At 43.8% G+C, this 22,026-nt stretch overlaps 1 protein-coding gene across 2 annotated transcripts in view; it reads right to left on the bottom strand.

Annotated features, from left to right (window-relative positions):
• arnt2 (aryl-hydrocarbon receptor nuclear translocator 2) overlaps positions 1-21,317 on the bottom strand; it is an 88,803-nt gene extending 67,486 nt beyond the window's left edge. For both annotated transcript variants that reach the window (XM_079496680.1, XM_079496679.1), the window contains exons 1-3: positions 21,090-21,317; positions 7,622-7,733; positions 3,730-3,777 (exon numbers count right to left, since the gene is read on the bottom strand). In XM_079496680.1, coding sequence (XP_079352806.1) covers positions 3,730-3,777; positions 7,622-7,733; positions 21,090-21,120 — 191 coding nt within the window. In that variant the 5' untranslated portion in view covers positions 21,121-21,317. The remainder of the gene's footprint in view (positions 1-3,729; positions 3,778-7,621; positions 7,734-21,089) is intronic.
• Between the last annotated feature and the right edge of the window lie 709 nt (positions 21,318-22,026).

The raw sequence follows: 22,026 nt of genomic DNA on the forward strand, positions 1-22,026 counted from the left end.
GGGGCCACCGTCCTGTTGTCAATGCTCTATTTAAACTTACAGGGGCCACCGTCCTGTTGTCAATGCTCTATTTAAACTTACAGGGGCCACTGTCCTGTTGTCAATGCTCTATTTAAACTTACAGGGGCCACCATCCTGTTGTCAATGCTCTATTTAAACTTACAGGGGCCACTGTCCTGTTGTCAATGCTCTATTTAAACTTACAGGGGCCACCGTCCTGTTGTCAATGCTCTATTTAAACTTACAGGGGCCACTGTCCTGTTGTCAATGCTCTATTTAAACTTACAGGGGCCACCGTCCTGTTGTCAATGCTCTAATTAAACTTACAGGGGCCACTGTCCTGTTGTCAATGCTCTATTTAAACTTACAGGGGCCACCGTCCTGTTGTCAATGCTCTAATTAAACTTACAGGGGCCACCGTCCTGTTGTCAATGCTCTATTTAAACTTACAGGGGCCACTGTCCTGTTGTCAATGCTCTATTTAAACTTACAGGGGCCACCGTCCTGTTGTCAATGCTCTAATTAAATTTACAGGGGCCACATCCTGTAGCTAGGGCTTCCAGATCGTTTGTTCCCACAAGTATAGGACTTCTGAACAAGCAGATGTGATGCAATGTGGTGCCTCTTGGAACTATCACCAATCACTGCTGGGGGGGGGGGGGGGGGGGGGGGGGGGGGGGGAGTCGGCTTGGGGGGGTTCCCGACGGCTGCGCGTCGCTTCCTCCTCCGACAGAGGGGAAGCGAGTAAGTGACGCCGTCAGAAGCCCCCTCGCTCAGGAAGGCCCCCTCTCTCAGACCGACCAACGTGTGTTGTTGCTGCGACAATAACATAGCCTACAGCCTATGTAAGAGGAATATAAACACAAGACCTTGGCGCAAAACTTCATATTTACCCTGCTCTAATGCAACAAAAGTGTGTTCTTACATCCTCCATTTCACGATTTCAGCACTCGATTAAATTAATGTAATTGCTAATTTGCTATTATGAAAGTTTTCAGTGACGTTGCACCCACAACTTGGTTGCATTGTCGTCAATAATTAATCTGTCTTTAAAACGTTCTAATATTAATATAGCATATTGGCATTGTATGTTGGTGCACACATGTTATATGGACCATGTAACAACATGGTCAACAGCACTGTTTGCAAATGTAGCTACATTTGTTGGCCACAAAGACAATTTAGACAAAACATGCTGCTGCATGTTTCCTGTTAATGACTGTATTAATAACCATAAAGTAATCTCCTAGTCCTTACAATAGTTTAGCAGAGACTGAAGTTGGAAAGGCTGTGCCCAGTGCGGCTGTGTCTTGTGTGTCAGCGGGCAGCGCAGGCAGTAGTGGATATGCGCTAAACGGCGAAACGCATGCATACATGTTAATTAATTAATTAATTAATTAATTGGCTGAATCTGTAGGGCCTTTTGATTTGGTGAAGCGCCAGGGCCTTGAGAGGGGTTGATCCGTCACTGTACCTGGATGTATAATCCTCTATTAGCCATGCTAGGCTAGTCCTACCTGCCATATCTCTCCTTTTCTCCACCAGGAACCTGATCATCATCATACCTGCAGAACAGAGAGAAAGGAACACGTATGTAACACAACACAGCATACATAGACCAGAATGCAACATGTTTAATTTGTAACAACACAGCATACATAGCCCAGAATGCATTGTGGTAGCATTAATAACACCTCCATTCCTCCAGTCCATTCATGATCCTGACAGACAAACTAAACAACACACAGCGATGGTGATTGGTTGGAGGTGGAGGTGGTGGAGGAATAGCAACATGCAATACACTTGACCCATTTAGACCTGATTCTACAAATGCCTTCTAAATCCTGACAGTTTTCTTAAAAACCCTATGTTTCTATATCAGTAGTTTTCAAACTATTTCATGTCAAGGACCCCCAGAATTATCTGTATTTGGCCGCCGACCCCCATCTCAAATATGTTGTTCCAGGGACCCCCCAGAAGCAAATATTTGAGTTAAAAATGCTCTGAAAGAACATATATTCAAAGATTTGCGCCACATTTTCACGATTTTTCAAAGATAGCAGATCTACAAGCTCGTAGCACGGTGCCGCACTATGAGCTTGTAGATCTGCAATTTTTTTCAATAGCTAAAGTATAACATAATGCTTAAAACACCAAGAGGGGTTCCCGTCCTGAATGGGTTAAGACGGTGTCTACATCCTAATTGACTTCCCAGATTAAGGACACTGGTGCCGTGTGATCCAATCAGGGGTGAAATAATAATAAATGTATCCAAAGAAAACGTATGAAATTTAATTTGAGCAACCGAATAATCGGGTTTAGTGGAAACAGTATTATATGCTGTGGATGCATACTTGCATAGGGATTAGTACAGCATAATTCTCACTCAAATGACTCACAGAGATCACGATTCTGTCTGTAGTTGCTGAACAACATTACTACATTCACAATGTGTCACCTGAAGCCATAACTACTGTGGCTTCGGTTTAAACAGACAACATCAATTGAAAGTGCTCGACTTAAACCTCCCTTAAAGTCTCTCTCTTGTAGCGAAAAATCAGACCTGTCTGAAGTGAGTGGTGCAACAGCGCCCCCTGTTGGTACCCTAAACGTAGGGACATACGGATGGACATAGGGACATTGCTATCCATGGACAAATGCTACTACTCTATTCATTGCCCCTGCGGTTCCTCGTCTCTCCAGCAGAGAGCAGCATTGTCTCTCCGTTGAGAGGCCTGTGTGTGTGTGTGTGTGTGTGTGTGTGTGTGTGTGTGTGTGTGTGTGTGTGTGTGTGTGTGTGTGTGTGTGTGTTTGTGCACGTGTGTATACCCCTGCTAGACAAGACAGGAAGGAATCAGCCCTCAGCTGCTTCTGACAGAAATACAGGGTCGGGGCTTCCCTCACTTTGAGTGGCACCGAACGCAGACGGGTGTCTTTCTGACATAATTACCATCTGATTAATGCATTTCTGATAGAAATACATTGTTATAAATGTATTTCTGACAGAATTACCACCTGATGAATGCATTTCTGATAGAAATACACTGAGATAGATGTATTTCTGACAGAATTACCATCTGATTAATGCATTTCTGATAGAACTACACTGTGATAGATGTATTTCTAACAGAATTACCATCTGATGAATGCATTTCTAGTGTTATAAATGTCTTTGACAGAAACATTTCTGATACATTGTGATAGATGTATTTCTCCCCATCCCCTCCCCATATTTCTGACAGAAGGCGCTAAGGGCTGATTTCACCCAACATCATGTTTCAGCGAAAAACAAACACAGGATGGAATGAGACACAGAAAATGGTAAGAAACAATAAGCACGTAGGGAAAAGGTATAATGAAACCGAACAATAAACTATTATTATAAGTATAAAATGAAGTTATAACTTGTGAGGTTGGTGTGACGAAACATCAAATGAATGCATGTGAATATGGTTGGATGGTGTGGCTTACATGTCTATATATATAATTTTTTAACACACACACACACACACACACACACACACACACACACACACACACACAGTATATATATATATATATATATATATATATATATATATATACACACACATACACACACACAGTATATATATATATATATATATATATATATATATATATATATATATATACATACATACATACATACATACACACTGTAGTACTTCTTGTGTAGTACTACTGGAGTCTCCCTTTGTGTTTTCTCACCTTGAAAATTTGCTAGGTCCTTCTCCGTCTTCATCGTCAAAGTCCATCCTGAGGAGAGCAAGGCAGAGTGTTATGACCTTATATGGAGTCTAGAGGCACACAGAGAGTTATGACCTTATATGGAGTCTAGAGGCACACAGAGAGTTATGACCTTATATGGAGTCTAGAGGCACACAGAGAGTTATGACCTTATATGGAGTCTAGAGGCACACAGAGAGTTATGACCTTATATGGAGTCTAGGGGCACACAGAGAGTTATGACCTTATATGGAGTCTAGAGGCACACAGATAGTTATGACCTTATATGGAGTCTAGAGGCACACAGAGAGTTATGACCTTATATGGAGTCTAGTAACACACACAGTGTTACAACCTTATATGGAGTCTAGTAACACACAGACAGTGTGTTATGACCTTATATGGAGTCTAGTAACACACAGACAGTGTTACAACGTTATATGGAGTCTAGTAACACACAGAGTGTGGTATGACCCTATATGGAGTCTAGTAACACACAGACATAGTGTTACCACCTAATATGGAGTCTAGAGGCTAAGGAGTAACAGAGAGGTAACCAAAACAAGGCTAAGGAGTAACACAGACAGGTAACCAAAACACGGTGTAGGCCTACATTTTGAGGTTGACAAACAGAAACCGAATATCAATGTCGATGTAAAATATGTGGGAAAGCCGATAACTTCAGGGATGCCAACAAGGCCAAAACAACAAACAAAACTCCACCCTACCTGAAAAGGAAAATAGTTAAGCTAAGACTGTGTGTGTATGAATGTGTGAATGAATGTGTGTGTGAATGGGTGAATGTAATGCACCTTCGTATGCCATGGCATAAGAAGTTAATACGTTCTTATGCCATAGCATAAGAACACCTTACTCTAACTAGCTTCACTGAACTGGCATTGATGTGTGGAGTCGTACAGTGATGTGTGGAGTCATACAGTGATAGGTGGAGTCATACAGTGATGTGTGGAGTCATACAGTGATGTGTGGAGTCATACAGTGATGTGTGGAGTCATACAGTGATGTGTGGAGTCGTACAGTGATGTGTGGAGTCATACAGTGATGTGTGGAGTCATACAGTGATGTGTGGAGTCATACAGTGATAGGTGGAGTCATACAGTGATGTGTGGAGTCATACAGTGATGTGTGGAGTCATACAGTGATGTGTGGAGTCATACAGTGATGTGTGGAGTCATACAGTGATGTGTGGAGTCATACAGTGATGTGTGGAGTCATACAGTGATGTGTGGAGTCGTACAGTGATGTGTGGAGTCATACAGTGATGTGTGAAGTCATACAGTGATGTGTGGAGTCGTACAGTGATGTGTGGACTGTGGAGTCGTACAGTGATGTGTGGAGTCGTACAGTGATGTGTGGAGTCATACAGTGATGTGTGGAGTCATACAGTGATGTGTGGAGTCGTACAGTGATGTGTGGAGTTGTACAGTGATATTTTTTTTTCCTAAGCAGATACAGGCTATGAGAAAAATACATTCAAAGGGCCTATAAATGATCTCAGTCAGGCGTACAGTATGTCTGAACTGAATGTTGGATGAATGACAGTCCTTGAGTTTGTGGGATTACAGTCACATACTGGCGTGAACACTGCTAGATGTAATGTCTCCAACAACCGCAGGGGGGAGGCTGTTCCATGTCCCAGGGTGGAGAAAGCTCCTATCAAGGCATTTGGTGTTTGACTTGGGGGTTTCCAGGGCGTGGCTTGGTAGTACTCTCCGGGTGATTCGACCTGAGGTGTGAGCTTGAGGTAGTAGTGCTTTGAGGTCCACTGGACAGTTGGGAGTGTGCATCTTGTAAAGAACAGTTGTTGCTGCAACTGTTCGGCGATGACTCAGCTTGCTGATGGCGTACTGCTGTAGGACATGGTCCTCATCTACCCCAATGATTTTTAAGGCCTTCTTTTGGATGAGGTCTAACTGCCTGAGAGTGGTCAGAGAGGCATTCATCCAGGCTAGGCAAGAGTACTCCATGATGCTCCTGACCTGGGTTTTGTAGATGTTGGCCCTGCCTTTAGTATCAAGCTTGTGGCCAGCTTGCGAAGTGCTCCAAGACGTTGTCCAGCGCATCTGCAGATGTTGGACAGATGGCTGGTGCACGTAAGTTTGCTGTCTATGCAAAGACCCAAAACCTCCATCTGCTTGCTGAGCGTGATCTTGGTGGTGCCAAAGAAGAGATCCGGTCGAGATGGATTCCTCTTTCTGGACAGGATTATGGCCTTGCACTTGCTGGGCTCGAAAGTGACCTTCCAGGCATCAGCCACTTCCGAATGTTCTCCATATCTTTGTTCAGGGACGCAGCCACCTCAGGCCCATTTGATGATGTTATTGGTGCGAAGATGGTGGAGTCATACGCATACAGGAAAATGGTGTTTCACAACATCATCAATGAAGATTGAAAATAACAATGGGCCCAGAATCGATCCCTGAGGTACAGATATGTGGAGTCATACAGTGATGTATGGAGTCATACAGTGATGTGTGGAGTCATACAGTGATGTATGGAGTCATACAGTGATGTATGGAGTCGTACAGTGATGTGTGGAGTCATACAGTGATGTGTGGAGTCATACAGTGATGTATGGAGTCATACAGTGATGTATGGAGTCATACAGTACCTTCACTGAACTGTGAACAAACCCATTCTCTGGTCAAATGGACACATTAATCCAACTGAATGTAGTTGTTGACAGAGAATTATAGAGCAGTGGTATTCAACCGTTTTCATATCAAGGCCCATTATTTATTGGGCATTCTGTGTTGATCTAACTAAACCTTGACTCTGGGATATGTAGTCTGTTATCCACCCATATGCTAGCAGTAGCATACAGTGTAGTCTGTTATACACCCATATGCTAGCAGTAGCATACAGTGCAGTCTGTTATCCACCCATATGCTAGCAGTAGCATACAGTGTAGCCTGTTATCCACCCATATGCTATAGCAGTAGCATACAGTGTAGCGGTAGCCTGTTATCCACCCATATGCTAGCAGTACGTAGCATACATACAGTGGCAATTACTATGATGTTAATGCAATGAAGCACATAATCATAATCATCGGGAGGGGGCTGAGTCACTCGGAAACATGCTGTATTTAGTGGTAAAATAATATAATCATAGATAAATAGCACAGTGACATGCTGTTCATTTATTAATGAACAAAATGGTCCCCCTCCCCCTTCCTGCATTAGTAACACTGCTAAAAGAACAACCCCCCCCCCCCACCCCACCCTCAGCTTGTCAGAATCCTGTATGTATGCATGGTTCGCCTAATGGTTTAACACACCATGAGAGTTAGATGGTTTAACACAATCTGTGTGTGTGTGTGTGTGTGTGTGTGTGTGTGTGTGTGTGTGTGTGTGTGTGTGAGAGAGAGACATTGTTGTAGATTGGCTATTTTCAGCAAGTGTAAAATCAGCCATTACGACGGCATCAAGTCCTGCCAAAATAGAATTTAGTCGACTAAATCAACAGTAGAGTTAGTCGACTAAAATCTTATGATATGAAACCCTTATGATATTTAGTCGACTAAAACTAGACTAAAACAAGACATTCCAGGTGACTAAAATGTGACTAAAACTAAGTGAAAACTATTCAAGAGACTATGACTAAAACTAAAATCAAAATGTGCTGCCAAAACACTGATATGCTAGATATAATGTTCTCCTTTTCTAAGCAACAACACGTTGTAGTCGGGTCATGGTTAGTTAGTTAGTTAGTTATTTATTTCATTTTTAATCATGTGGTCATGGGGGTACAGAAGCCACAAAAGATTGAGAATCACTGGCATAGGCTATGGAAGTCAACTATAAGGTTTCCTGGACGTCTGGCTGGTTGATATAAACATATGAATACTCACCCTCCTGCCCTCCTCTTGCCCCCTCGGCCTGCCATGGCTGGACCCATCCTCACCTGGCCCGCACCGACCACTCCAGGCATAGCAACGGCCCCCGGCAACTCGCTGCCCATCTCTGTAAAACAACAGCAGTGGGTTACTATAGCAACGGCCCCCAGCAACTCGCTGCCCATCTCTGTAAAACAACAGCAGTGGGTTACTATAGCAACCGCCCCCAGCAACTCGCTGCCCATCTCTGTAAAACAACAGCAGTGGGTTACTATAGCAACGGCCCCCGGCAACTCGCTGCCCATCTCTGTAAAACAACAGCAGTGGGTTACTATAGCAACGGCCCCCAGCAACTCGCTGCCCATCTCTGTAAAACAACAGCAGTGGGTTACTATAGCAACGGCCCCCAGCAACTCGCTGCCCATCTCTGTAAAACAACAGCAGTGGGTTACTATAGCAACCGCCCCCAGCAACTCGCTGCCCATCTCTGTAAAACAACAGCAGTGGGTTACTATAGCAACCGCCCCCGGCAACTCGCTGCCCATCTCTGTAAAACAACAGCAGTGGGTTACTATAGCAACGGCCCCCGGCAACTCGCTGCCCATCTCTGTAAAACAACAGCAGTGGGTTACTATAGCAACGGCCCCCGGCAACTCGCTGCCCATCTCTAGAAGACCAAGTTAAAACAACAGTGGGTTACTATAGCAACGGCCCCCGGCAACTGGCTGCCCATCTCTGTAAAACAACAGCAGTGGGTTACTATAGCAACGGCCCCCAGCAACTCGCTGCCCATCTCTGTAAAACAACAGCAGTGGGTTACTATAGCAACGGCCCCCGGCAACTCGCTGCCCATCTCTGTAAAACAACAGCAGTGGGTTACTATAGCAACGGCCCCCAGCAACCCGCTGCCCATCTCTAGAAGACCAAGTTAAAACAACAGTGGGTTACTATAGCAACCGCCCCCGGCAACTCGCTGTCCATCTCTAGAAGACCAAGTTAAAACAACAGTGGGTTACTATAGCAACCGCCACCAGCAACTCGCTGCCCATCTCTAGAAGACCAAGTTAAAACAACAGTGGGTTACTATAGCAACGGCCCCCAGCAACTGGCTGCCCATCTCTAGAAGACCAAGTTAAAACAACAGTGGGTTACTATAGCAACCGCCACCAGCAACTCGCTGCCCATCTCTAGAAGACCAAGTTAAAACATCAGGGTTACTTAGGGTCAGTGCAGTACAAATGGCCCAGTATATCAGAGACCTCTGGAACAGAACAGGCCTACAAACTGTAGCCTGAGGCTGGAATATCCCATTCAGGACGGGAACCTCTTTTGGTGTTTTAAGCATTATGTTATACTTTAGCTGTTGGCAAAATCGTAAAAATGTGGCGCAAATCTTTAAATATATATTCTTTCAGAGCGAACGTTTGTAACTCAAATCTTTGCTTCTGGGTGGGGGAGAGTCCCTGGAAAAACATATTTTCAGATGGGGGTCCGCGGCCAAATACAGATAATACTGGGGGTCCTTGACATGAAAAAGGTTGAGCACCACTGACATAGAAACATTTTTTTTTCCAGAAAACCTTTAGGATTTAGAAGAGATTTCTTTAGAATCGGCCTCAGTCCTAAATGCGATAAGGCAAGCAGCCTAGCATAGAGGCTAAGCAGCCTAGCATAGAGGCTAAGCAGCCTAGCATAGAGGCTAAGCAGCCTAGCATAGAGGCTAAGCGTGTGACATCATCATCATCATCATCATACCCAGACGTTATGCAGGAACGCCTACTGAGTGGAAAAATAACTATTATAATAACTATAATAACTATAGTATATACTATACGGAGTGTCACAATAACTACTTTCTGGCCTTGACAGCCCATTCATCCACACAGAAAGGTCCTATCTGATTGACAGCCCATTCATCCACACAAAAAGGTCCTATCTGATTGACAACCCATTCATCCACACAGAAAAGTCCTATCTGATTCCAAACAGAAAGGTCCTATCTGATTGACAGCCCATACATCCACACAGAAAAGTCCTATCTGATTGACAGCCCATACATCCACACAGAAAAGTCCTATCTGATTGACAGCCCATACATCTACACAGAAAAGTATTTTTTTGTAATTTTGTGATTTTTGTGATTTTGTCTTGTTTATTGGAGTCCTATCTGATTCCAAACAGAAAGGTCCTATCTGATTGACAGCCCATACATCCACACAGAAAAGTCCTATCTGATTGACAGCCCATACATCCACACAGAAAAGTCCTATCTGATTGACAGCCCATACATCCACACAGAAAAGTCCTATCTGATTGACAGCCCATACATCCACACAGAAAATTCCTATCTGATTGACAGCCCATACATCCACACAGAAAAGTATTTTTTTGTAATTTTGTGATTTTTGTGATTTTGCCTTTATTATTGGTTTCGTTAAATTCTTTATTGTCTTTTTACTTTATTGTGCTATGTTTTCCTGTTGGTTTTAACTTGATTTGATTGATTGTTCTGTGTTCTGTTCAGCACCTTGTGACTTTGTCTTGAAAGGTGCTTTATAAATAAAATGTACTTACCGGTACTTACTTACTAATGTTCACACCGAGGTGGCAGCTAGCTGCCTCCAGGTGTAATGTTTACACCCAGGTGGCAGCTAGCTTCCTCCATAATGTTTACACCCAGCTGGCAGCTAGCTTCCTCCAGGTGTAATGTTTAGGTGCCGTGTCGTTAGTCAGAAGGTTCCTTGTTCCGAAATTACTATCCCTATCTCTAAACCTAACCTAAACATAACCGCAAGCACGGGAGCAGTGCATGTTCGGACCAACGGGACTTCGGATCTATGGGCAGTTCCCAATGTTTACACCCAGCTGGCAGCTAGCTTCCTCCAGGTGTAATGTTTACACCCAGCTGGCAGCTAGCTTCCTCCAGGTGTAATGTTTACACCCAGCTGGCAGCTAGCTTCCTCCAGGTGTAATGTTTACACCCAGGTGGCAGCTAGCTTCCTCCAGGTGTAATGTTTACACCCAGCTGGCAGCTAGCTTCCTCCATAATGTTTACATCCAGGTGGCAGCTAGCTTCCTCCATAATGTTTACACCCAGGTGGCAACTAGCTTCCTCCATAATGTTTACACCCAGGTGGCAGCTAGCTTCCTCCAGGTGTAATGTTGACACCCAGCTGGCAGCTAGCTTGCTCCATAATGTTTACATCCAGGTGGCAGCTAGCTTCCTCCATAATGTTTACACCCAGGTGGCAGCTAGCTTCCTCCATAATGTTTACACCCAGGTGGCAGCTAGCTGCCTCCATAATGTTTACACCCAGGTGGCAGCTAGCTTCCTCCATAATGTTTACACCCAGGTGGCAGCTAGCTTCCTCCATAATGTTTACACCCAGCTGGCAGCTAGCTTCCTCCATAATGTTTACACCCAGGTGGCAGCTAGCTTCCTCCAGGTGTAATGTTTACACCCAGGTGGCAGCTAGCTTCCTCCAGGTGTAATGTTTACACCCAGGTGGCAGCTAGCTTCCTCCAGGTGTAATGTTTACACCCAGGTGGCAGCTAGCTTCCACCATAATGTTTACACCCAGCTGGCAACTAGCTTCCTCCATAATGTTTACACCCAGCTGGCAGCTAGCTTCCTCCATAATGTTTACACCCAGGTGGCAGCTAGCTTCCTCCATAATGTTTACACCCAGGTGGCAACTAGCTTCCTCCATAATGTTTACACCCAGCTGGCAACTAGCTTCCTCCATAATGTTTACACCCAGGTGGCAGCTAGCTTCCTCCATAATGTTTACACCCAGGTGGCAGCTAGCTTCCTCCATAATGTTTACACCCAGGTGGCAGCTAGCTTCCTCCATAATGTTTACACCCAGGTGGCAGCTAGCTTCATGTCAAGGACCCTCAAATTGACACTAATTAGCCCACGGACCCCCATTTGAAAAGATATGCCAGGGACCCCCATAAGAGAAGATTTTTACGGTTCTATAGCAGTGATTCTCAACTATTTTAATTTCAAGGACCCCTAGTTTGATATGCATTAAGCTACGGACCCACATTTAATGGCATTTCTATCTCTGGGACCCCACATGTAAAATCAATGTTAATTTAACACTTAAAGAGTGTACAAATTGAACCAAATGGACCCGTTAGGGTCAATTTGGTTTAATTTGTACACTCGCAGAGTTAGACCCATAAGAGTCAATTTGGTTCCAAACTATAATTTAGCTGGGGACCCCCTGGAACTCCCTCAATGACCCCTGGGGGTCCCCGGACCCCACTTTGGGAACCACTGCAGTAAAGGATCAAGAGAGATGAGAGACTAATTAATGTGCTGCTAGTCGTTGCAACAATACATTCATTATGGACTCAGTCTGTTGTCAGTGTCACTGGGACACACAGAGCAGGTCCTTTATAGAGCGTCGCAGTCCCGCCTCCTACCCTGGACCAGGAAATGAAACCCAATGCATTTTCCTCATAGACATTTCTTAAAGTATTTATTTAAAGACGGTTACGCCGCGGACAAAGCCAACTCGAGTCGTGACAACTCATGACAACACAAACAATATTTTGGACCAAACAAATAATTGTTTTTCTTCTTTGTAATTATTTGTTTGGTCCAAAATATTGTTTGTGTTGTCATGAGTTGTCACGACTCGAGTTGGCTTTGTCCGCGGCGTAACCGTCTTTAAATAAATACTTTAAGAAATGTCTATGAGGAAAATGCATTGGGTTTCATTTCCTGGTCCAGGGACTGCGACGCTCTATATAGGAGAGTCTGCTGTCAGTGTCACTGGGACACAGCGCAGGTCCTTATGGGAGAGTCTGCTGTCAGTGTCACTGGGACACAGCGCAGGTCCTTATGGGAGAGTCTGCTGTCAGTGTCACTGGGACACAGCGCAGGTCCTTATGGGAGAGTCTGCTGTCAGTGTCACTGGGACACAGCGCAGGTCCTTATGGGAGAGTCTGCTGTCAGTGTCACTGGGACACAGCGCAGGTTCTTATGGGAGAGTCTGCTGTCAGTGTCACTGGGACACAGCGCAGGTCCTTATGGGAGAGTCTGCTGTCAGTGTCACTGGGACACAGCGCAGGTTCTTATGGGAGAGTCTGCTATCAGTGTCACTGGGACACAGCGCAGGTCCTTATGGGAGAGTCTGCTGTCAGTGTCACTGGGACACAGCGCAGGTCCTTATGGGAGAGTCTGCTGTCAGTGTCACTGGGACACACAGCGCAGGTCCTTATGGGAGAGTCCAGTTACATTGTGCCAAATGCACCTTCCAAATCCTTTCCATTTACCTAGCCCTGCCTCCACCTCTCCCCTGCCTCCACCTCTCCCCTGCCTCCACCTCTCTGCTGCACCTACCAAATCCTTTCTATTTACCTTGCCTCCACTCACTCACTCAGTAATTCGGGCCAAGATGCAATGGATAGGCCAGACCAACACTCCGCTATGCCCCAGTGCACCCATGCAGTACTAGCACAGTTAATATTTGATACAGGGAGCATTCTTTCTCACTCCGCCCCAGGATACCACACACACACACACGCACGCACGCACGCACGCACACACACACACACACACACACACACACACACACACACACACACACACACACACACACACACACACACACACACACACACACACACACACACACACACACACACACACACACACACACACACACACACACACACACACACACACACACACCAGTGCAGGGCCTCGCACAGAGCGAGCGCTGCCATCACTCATTCATGAGGTGGGTATAAGTAAGCAAACTCTAAAACTAATCTGATGAAGATAGGGCTTTGCTTCCACTGTTGTTTTTGATAGCAAATTCAGATTTTAGTTTTAGTCATAGTCTCTTGAATAGTTTTCATTTAGTTTGTCACATGGAATGTTTTAGTGTTAGTCTAGTTTTAGTTGACTAAACATCATAAGATTTTAGTCGACTAAATCTACAGTTGATTTAGTCGACTAAAATGTATTTTGGCGGGCCTTGATGCCGTCGTACACTTGCGGTTGAAAATAGCCGATCAACAAGCTCACACCGCGTCACGTGACCTCGGGTCGCTTCTCGCCCTCAGGGCGTCTTACTCGTACTATATGTTGTGTTTTTACACAAATACCATATACTATATAGACCAGTCAAATAGGAAGGTACGAAGAAATGGATACTGACAAACCCTACTTGATGCATGCAACAGAGCTACAGTAGTTTGCTTACACAGAAACGCTACTGAATGATAGTTTAAATCAGAGAGTGTAAAAATGGATGTGTAATTTCTCTCTGTAGAAGTGCTGCTAGCTGCCTCCTGTGTCAGTGCCATGGCAGCTAGACCGCCTGGCTGGAACAGTAATCGCATGTGTTGTTTTTTTCCCCACATCTTCAGGACCTTCCACATCTTCAGTCTAAAAGCCCCTATAGGTCAAATTAAAATGCATTAAATCAGAGAGGGCTATCAGACCTGAGACCAGGGAAGGCGATCAGAGCTTAGTTTTTCTTAACTCCTGTCCTGTCCTGTCACATGCATACAGCTTGTTTTTACACCCTGACACTTTAAATGCCCTAAAGCGAAGCATGTTGTTCCATTGCCACTTCACAACTAAACAATCAATCAATGTGATTTGTAAGAGGAGCATATTGAAAACCCTGCACGGTTGCAAACATACAGTAGGAAGGACATGCACGCACACACACACGTGCGCACACACACACTTTAACAAATCAAACCAATCCCAAAGATTAAGTGTGGAAGCCAGAGAGAATAATATGCTACGTTACGCCTTCAGCTTCATTGCCAGCGCACACGACGTAAGACCATAGACTGTAGCGTTTTTGCAGTTTTTGCAGACAAAACCTCCTTCACTATACCGTAAACTGCACAAACACAATGAGGTTTTTTTTTGTATCAGACAGATTGCAGCAATCATGTTATTTCACCAGCAGACATTGTTTAAAAATGAAAACCTATCAACACGGCCATTCACACCATTTTATCACATCCTAGTCTTATCATTACTTGCGCAAGCAGAGCGTGCAAGTACTGTGGTCGGCTGCGTATGCATGGTATGTATGTATATGGTATGTATGGTATGTAGGCCCGTTCTCAGTGGTCCCTAATTGGCTGTTGATGGTGACGTAATTAAAGATGGAGTGCCATGATTTTTTCCTCCCTAAAACATGATCATCAGGTCTTATTGTTATATAAGGAGGAATATTTTTTTTTCAAAAAAAGTGTACAGTATTTGTTAAAATGTCGTTTTTATGTGGGCACCCCCACCAGTTCATTAAGTGTGCCTGGTTTGCCTGGTGGGTTCACCTGAACTGAAGCCGCACCCATAGCTGTAGTTGTATGATAAAGGGGGAGGGGTTAGGGGAGGGGCTGATAGTGTGATGTCACTATATTACTGTTTCTTTCATTGGCACGTTTGACTGTCAAGGTTTCAGCCTCCAGGAAGAAACCCTAAATACAAAGGGAAGACATCATTGCACATAACAACCACACCAATGGGGTCTAATGAAGTACTGTCACCTCATAAACACATGAAGAATTGGATAAAGTCCAAAAATCACGGCACTCCATCTTTAAGATATGTTTCAATGTTGGGTGGGTAAAAGGTAGAGCTGTCAGAATGAATTTCATAATATGAATGAAATTCGAATGAAAAAATATATATATATTCGAAAGCTAAAATTACCATTTGAATGTAGCTTTTTAATTTATTCTATTTTATATTTTTATTTTGTTTTATATTTTACCCACTCGCTATTATGTATTGAGTAATGAATCTCTGTGAAATGGCTCTAGTCGCTTCTTGACTCCCAGCATGTGAACCTACCGTATGTGTGAAAAGGTGCATGTCGGGTCACGTGATATACCGGTATATCAACACTAATACTGACTGAGTGAGAGTGTGGGTCAGAGAAGCAGAAACATGGCAGAGACAGGGAACAGGCTGCACCAGAGAATAGAGATCACCCACTCGTCCACTCCTGAACATTTTAGGAGCGTTCGGAAATACCAAGTAGGCCATTTGTGGCCTATTTGTGTGCATGGCGCAAGTTGGCACCTTGAGTATCTATTATCACATAGTTTTATCTGATTACCATATAGATTACTATATAGATTATCACATAGTTTTATCAGATTACCACAGCCAGTGTTATTGTAACACAACTGGAAAAGGTACTCAAATATTTTACGTAAGTAAAAGCATCAACACTGCAATATTGAAATACGCTGTTACAAGTAAGACTCCGGAATTCTAAATGTACTTGAGTAAGTAAGTACAAAAATATTGGCACCAAAATGGACTTAAAGTAGAAAAAGTAAAAGTACTCATTTGTCCCGATTCAAGTTTTCAAATCTTAAAAAGAAATCTTTTGAAAAGCTCAATGCTTAGATCGACTCGTTAAATGGAACCGTTAAGAAATGGGACCGTTGAGAGCGAATCGTTGGGGAACCGGAATCATTAAAATCCTAAAAAAGGTTCCCAAAATTATTACCGAACGAAATTATGCAAACCCTCGTGGGATCATTTCCCTCCCCATGTTGTTGCACATGCATGTTGTTTACATGCATACTCTTCTTGTCCAAGAAGTGGATCGCCAACATGCAGCGTCAGATAATCCTCCAATTAATGACACGGCAGCATTCTCCCCATCATGTGAGCTGACCTCCTCCAATGACACGGCAGCATTCTCCCCGATGTGTTCTGACCTCCATCAACCCCACATGGTCTGGAGTCAGTGCACCTGACCTCATTAGCATGGAAGGGGCTACAGGGCAGGTGTATATCAAGTTTGCGTCCGAGCATAGACATGGTAACGCCCGCCTGCCTCTGATTGGCCTACCAACACTGCCGCTCTTGACTGTCCTCCGAGATGCGAGGTTTAGTTACTCCGTGGTGGGAAATAATACAGAGAATGACAGCTTGGCATGCGCGACAGAATGCAGCCTTGTAACTAACTAAAAAGTAAAATAATATTGTTTATGCCGTTTGCTTTGATTGAATAATTGATTGAACACACGTGTACGTTGTACTATGATTTGATTTGGGTGTGTTCTAAATAAAGTGTTAGTGTTGATTATCGTGTATTAATCTAATTATAGTAAACTAATAATATCATACTAAAAAGGAAAAAGATGAAGGGAAAATAGACCTTTTCACAGTACAATAATGTTTACACATAGGGCTATAAATAAATTACCGGTACACAATAATCTATTTAATTATTAATCAATTTAGAACACACCCAAATCAAATCATATTACGGCGTATACGCCGTACATGTTCAATCAATTATTCTATCAAAGCAAACGGCATAAACAATATTAGTTTGCCTCTTCTACAAAAATAACACTTACAGTTCTCTTGTATCATACCGTATTATTTTCCACCACGGAGTAACCTCACATCTGACTATCCAGCATAGCACAGGACAGTCAAGACGGGCAGTGTCGGTAGGACAAACAGAGGCAGGCGGGGCGTTACCATGTCTATGCTCGGACGCAAACTATACGCACAAGGCAGAGGGGCGATCACAGATCACACATGGAAGGATCTACAGGGCAGAGGGGCGATCACAGATCACGCAGCAAGTGCCCACCTTGTGTCCCGTCACTGTGGGAGCAACCTGGGAGCAACAGTGGCCATGGTGGTTCACAGCATGTCATGGCGGAACTTCAACCTGCTTTCTGCACTTGCTCCATTTGCACATCTACAGTAAATATCTAAATAAACGTTCAGATTCCAAATATAAAACAGACAGACAGACAGACAGACAGACAGACAAAGCTACATGATGGAGACGGTGTGCCCACCGCTCAAAAAGTCAGTGGTGCTCAACCGTTTTTCATGTCAAGGACCCCCAGAATTATATGCATTTGGCCGTCGACCCCCATCTGAAAATATGTTGTTGCAGGGACCGCCCCCAGAAGCAGGAGTTAAAAACATTTGCCGTGAAAGGATATATTCAGAGATTTGTGCCACATTTCCACGATTTTTCAAAAATAGCAGATCTACATGAGCTTGTAGATCTGCAATTTTTCAACAGCTAAAGTTTAGAATAATGAATTGAAATGATTAAAAGCTATGAGGCCACACAGATGTGTTCCTGTCCTGAATGGGTTAATAACCTGGCGGTTATTTATTCATTTATTTTCTCTTCATTTCCATTTCCATGAGGTCACACAGAGAGGGTGGGTTATTCACTGGTGGAAAGTTACTAAGTACATGTACTTAAGTAAAATAGCTGATCTACAAGCTTGTAGATCGGCTATTTTCAAAAGATTTGCATACATTTGAAAACATAAAATGGGACATTCTGAATAATGAGTTGTTTTACTGTTGGTACTGTACATTTTGATGACAATACTTTCGCACTTTTAGTACATTTTTAATTCCGGACTTTTACTAAAGTATTTGTATACTGCCGTATTGATACTTTTACTGAAGTAAAACGTGCTACTTGTGGATGTTCTTTAAAGTCAAAAGTCAAAGTCGTAGAATCATTTCTTTAATCCAGATACCAGAATCATTTCTTTAATCCAGATACCAGTGACATCATTCCTTTAATCCAGATACCAGTGACATCATTCCTTTAATCCAGATACCAGAATCATTTATTTAATCCAGATACCAGAATAATTTCTTTAATCCAGATACCAGTGACATCATTCCTTTAATCCAGATACCAGTGACATCATTTAACCAGTGGTTCTCAACCAATGGTCCAGGGGCCACCAGTGGTCCCTGAAGGGGTTCCAGGAGGTCCTCAGCTAGATGGAGAGTTGGTAACCAACTGCACCTTATTTAACTAAATTGAGTGTAAAATGAAACCAAACAGACCCTTTGGTTTCATTGATTTGACACCCTCAAGAGTTAAATTATTGTTACATCTGCATTACTTAAAGGACAACTTTAGTTTTTTTTTTTAATTCGAGCATGGGATTTTTTTTTATTATTTACTATATACACTAAACCCCAGGAACCCCATCAATACAACATGTTATCTCTCCTAATGGTACCAACACCAATACAACATGTTATCTCTCCTAATGGTACCAACACCAATACAACATGTTATCTCTCCTAATGGTACCAACACCAATACAACATGTTATCTCTCCTAATGGTACCAACATCAATAGAGGCTGTTATCTCTCCTAATGGTACCAACATCAACACATAATGGAATTGTGGACAAAATCTTTTCCAACGACAACAAAACATTTTATGTTTTGACTTTTGGGTCTGAGAGCCCCCCCCCCACACACGCGGGAGCCGCCCAGCGTCCGAAACGGTAGAGAAATGACAGTTACCATGTGGGGGTCCCCGGATGTCCCCGGAACATCCAGACCCCCAGGCACGTGCCCAGGGGGCCGGGCCGGTTCCGGCGTGCCGCCCCGCGTCCAAAACGGTTGAGAAATGACAGTTACCATATGGGGGTCCCTCTACTATACCCTCTACTGTACTGTACTGTCTGTCTGTCACTGTACTGTACTGGCACACCCGAAATCATCATATATACAGTTAATATGTGCGTGTGTTAGGTTGCGCACAGGTGGTGAAAAACAACCATGCTATTTTCGTGCTCAGACGCACCCAGCCACCCAGCCAGGCACCCAGCCACACACATAGCTAAAAAAAAATCACACCCGTGTGAACTGAGTGGTGTAAGGTTTTATATAGCATGATCAGCTGTGGTCTGACGTAATGTCTGACGTAATGAAATCACACCCGGATGTGATTTCACAACTGGCTTTTTTTGTGCAGAGAAAATGAGCATGGTTGCTACGGTCATCCAGTTCACCCGGGTGTGATTTAATTACGTCAGAAATTATTTTGAACATAGCAACCATGCTCATTTTTTCTGCACACAAAAGCCAGTTGTAGGAGTGGTTTACACCACTCAAAAATCCACTGTGTAGACATGTTATGAGCTGCTTTCTGTCAAGTAATTCTCTGCAGGTGATTATTTTTCTAAGTGTTTGGAAGTTTGGAAGCACTCGTCAAAGTAACTGAACGGCCCTGCGAAGGGACGTAGCTGAGCATTTGATTGCCCTACTCGTAGGATATTTATGCTGCCCCCCCTCCCGACGAGAGCGCTGCTATTCCTCATGCAGATCGGCTATTTGAGGACGCACACGGCCGCTCGATATTACGTGGCAGCGCGACCGTTAATAAAAATCACACACGTGTGAAGTGAGTGGTGTGGATGAGTGGGGGTCGCTGGGGGGGGGGAATGCACCCAGGGGCCCGATTCCGGCGAGCCACCTCACGTCAGAAACGGTTGAGAAATGACAGAGTTACCGTGTGGGGGTCCCTCTACTGTACTGTACTGGCACACCCGAAATCACCATATATACAGTTAATATGTGCGTGTGTGTGTGTTAGGTTGCGCACAGGTGGTGAAAAACAACCATGCTGTTTTCGTGCTCAGACGCACCCACCCAGCCAGCCGTCCACCCACACACAGCTCCGTAAGGGAGTGGTTGTACCACTCAAAAAGAATCACCTGCAGAGAATTTCTTGACAGAAAGTCGCTCATAACATGTCTACGGTAGATTTTTATGAAACAAACGCTTTGCAGATTGAAAGAGGATAATCTTGACCTAGAGCTGCAATGTTGGTGAGTTTAACGTTGTTTAATACAAGCAGATAGCAAAAGCAATTTGGATGAATGGGGAGTCAATGGATGGTATTGCAACTCTAGATTCACCCCATTATAAAAAGATCTAGAGATGCAAATTGCGGCTACCTGACAAATATAGACAGACAGACAGCTGGCCAACCAGCAACAGAACAAAACCTTTTGGCCATAATAATTACTCTGTATCCACTTAAGTATTGACACACACACACACACACACACACACACACACACCCCATCTGTCCCTTTCCTTTAAAGATGTCCCAAAATCATTCAGAAGTCAGAACATGTTGGACGAGAGAGAGAGAGAGCAGAGAGCTGCATATGATAAATATGCAAAACAAGCTTTGTATCACCACCAGAGCCCTGCTCTCTGCTGTGTGTGTGTGTGTGTGTGTGTGTGTGTGTGTGTGTGTGTGTGTGTGTGTGTGTTAACTTGGGACTAGAAATCAAAGCACGTACTGTAGCTTTGCACGGAAACCCAAAGCAGATTAAAATAAAACGTCAACGAAGCTAAAATAGACACAGCTCTGAAAACGTCGCTATTAGCCTACATTAGCAACAACAACCCGACTAGACGTCTATGTTTCAATACAAAGACATACTAATCTCGTTGTTAAAGAACAGAACAGAGCTGGTAGTCAGTGGGGGAAGGGAAGGAAGGGAAGGGAAGGATGCTGCTAGCTCTGCTCCCAGGCTTCGCTCGGCGGCCTAACGGCTGTTCAAACGGTCGGTTACAACTAAGCAACGGTTTAAAACGGTAACATTCAAAAAGCAACCGTTACATCTTTATAAACTCAAAGCGTTCTTAGTTCTTTCTTTCTTACCCGATGGGTTGACCGCGGCGGGAGTTGCCATGTTGGATGGTGTGAGAGGAAAACAAAACGGAACGCAGCGGCGATGAGAATGACGCACAACAACAGAACAGACGGAGGGTTGAGACTTGAGAGAGAGAGAGAGAAACCCCACGGGAGACACTGGAGGGGGGGTGGCACGGAACGCAACGCACGGCTCTGTCTGTCCGTCTGTCTGCCACTCCACTCACACACTCAGTAGAGATAATCCACAGCAGAAAGAAACAAACCTTTTTCTGTCTCTCTTTCTATAATAAATCCCTCCAAAAGATGCAAGATGTCTGAATGGTGGTAGCACCGCGAGACTTTAGGGCTACTTGAATTAATGAATACTAATAATAAAATTAAACTTTATTTATGTAGAACCTTTCAAAAGCAAGTTTACAAAGTGCTTCACAACACAAATAACAAATCACAAAAGCAAAAACCACATGGGTATAGAAAACAAACAGACAGAGCACAACCAATTTCAATTTAAAACTAAAGCAATCAAATGAGCACAAGCATTAGCGAAAGGCTTTAACAAAAGCCATCCTATAAAAAATAGTCTTTAGGAGTTGTAAAAGTGCCCAGTGAGGTAGCCTGTCTAACTTACAATGGAAGTTGATTCCACAGGTGAGGGGTCCTTATATAACAAAAGCTCTATAAAATAATTATATTAACTGAGTGGAATACACCAACTGTACCCAGTTTCATTAAATGGCTCAATTAATTTGTTTCACTGATACATTTGGAGAGGTTGCGTTGCAACGGCCAGGACAGTCTAGCAACTTTTGAATATATATGGAGCCCTATTACAACTCACCTTGAGTCTACTGTGTAACCGCTGGCCTGTTTGCCCTGCTGCTGCTGTGCTCTCTTGTTGATGCTTATGTTTTGGAATGGTATGCCCTGCTGCTGTACTCTTGTT

Source organism: Electrona antarctica (assembly GCF_951216825.1).
Source record: "Electrona antarctica genome assembly, chromosome: 3".
NCBI classification, from domain to species: Eukaryota; Metazoa; Chordata; class Actinopteri; order Myctophiformes; family Myctophidae; genus Electrona; species Electrona antarctica.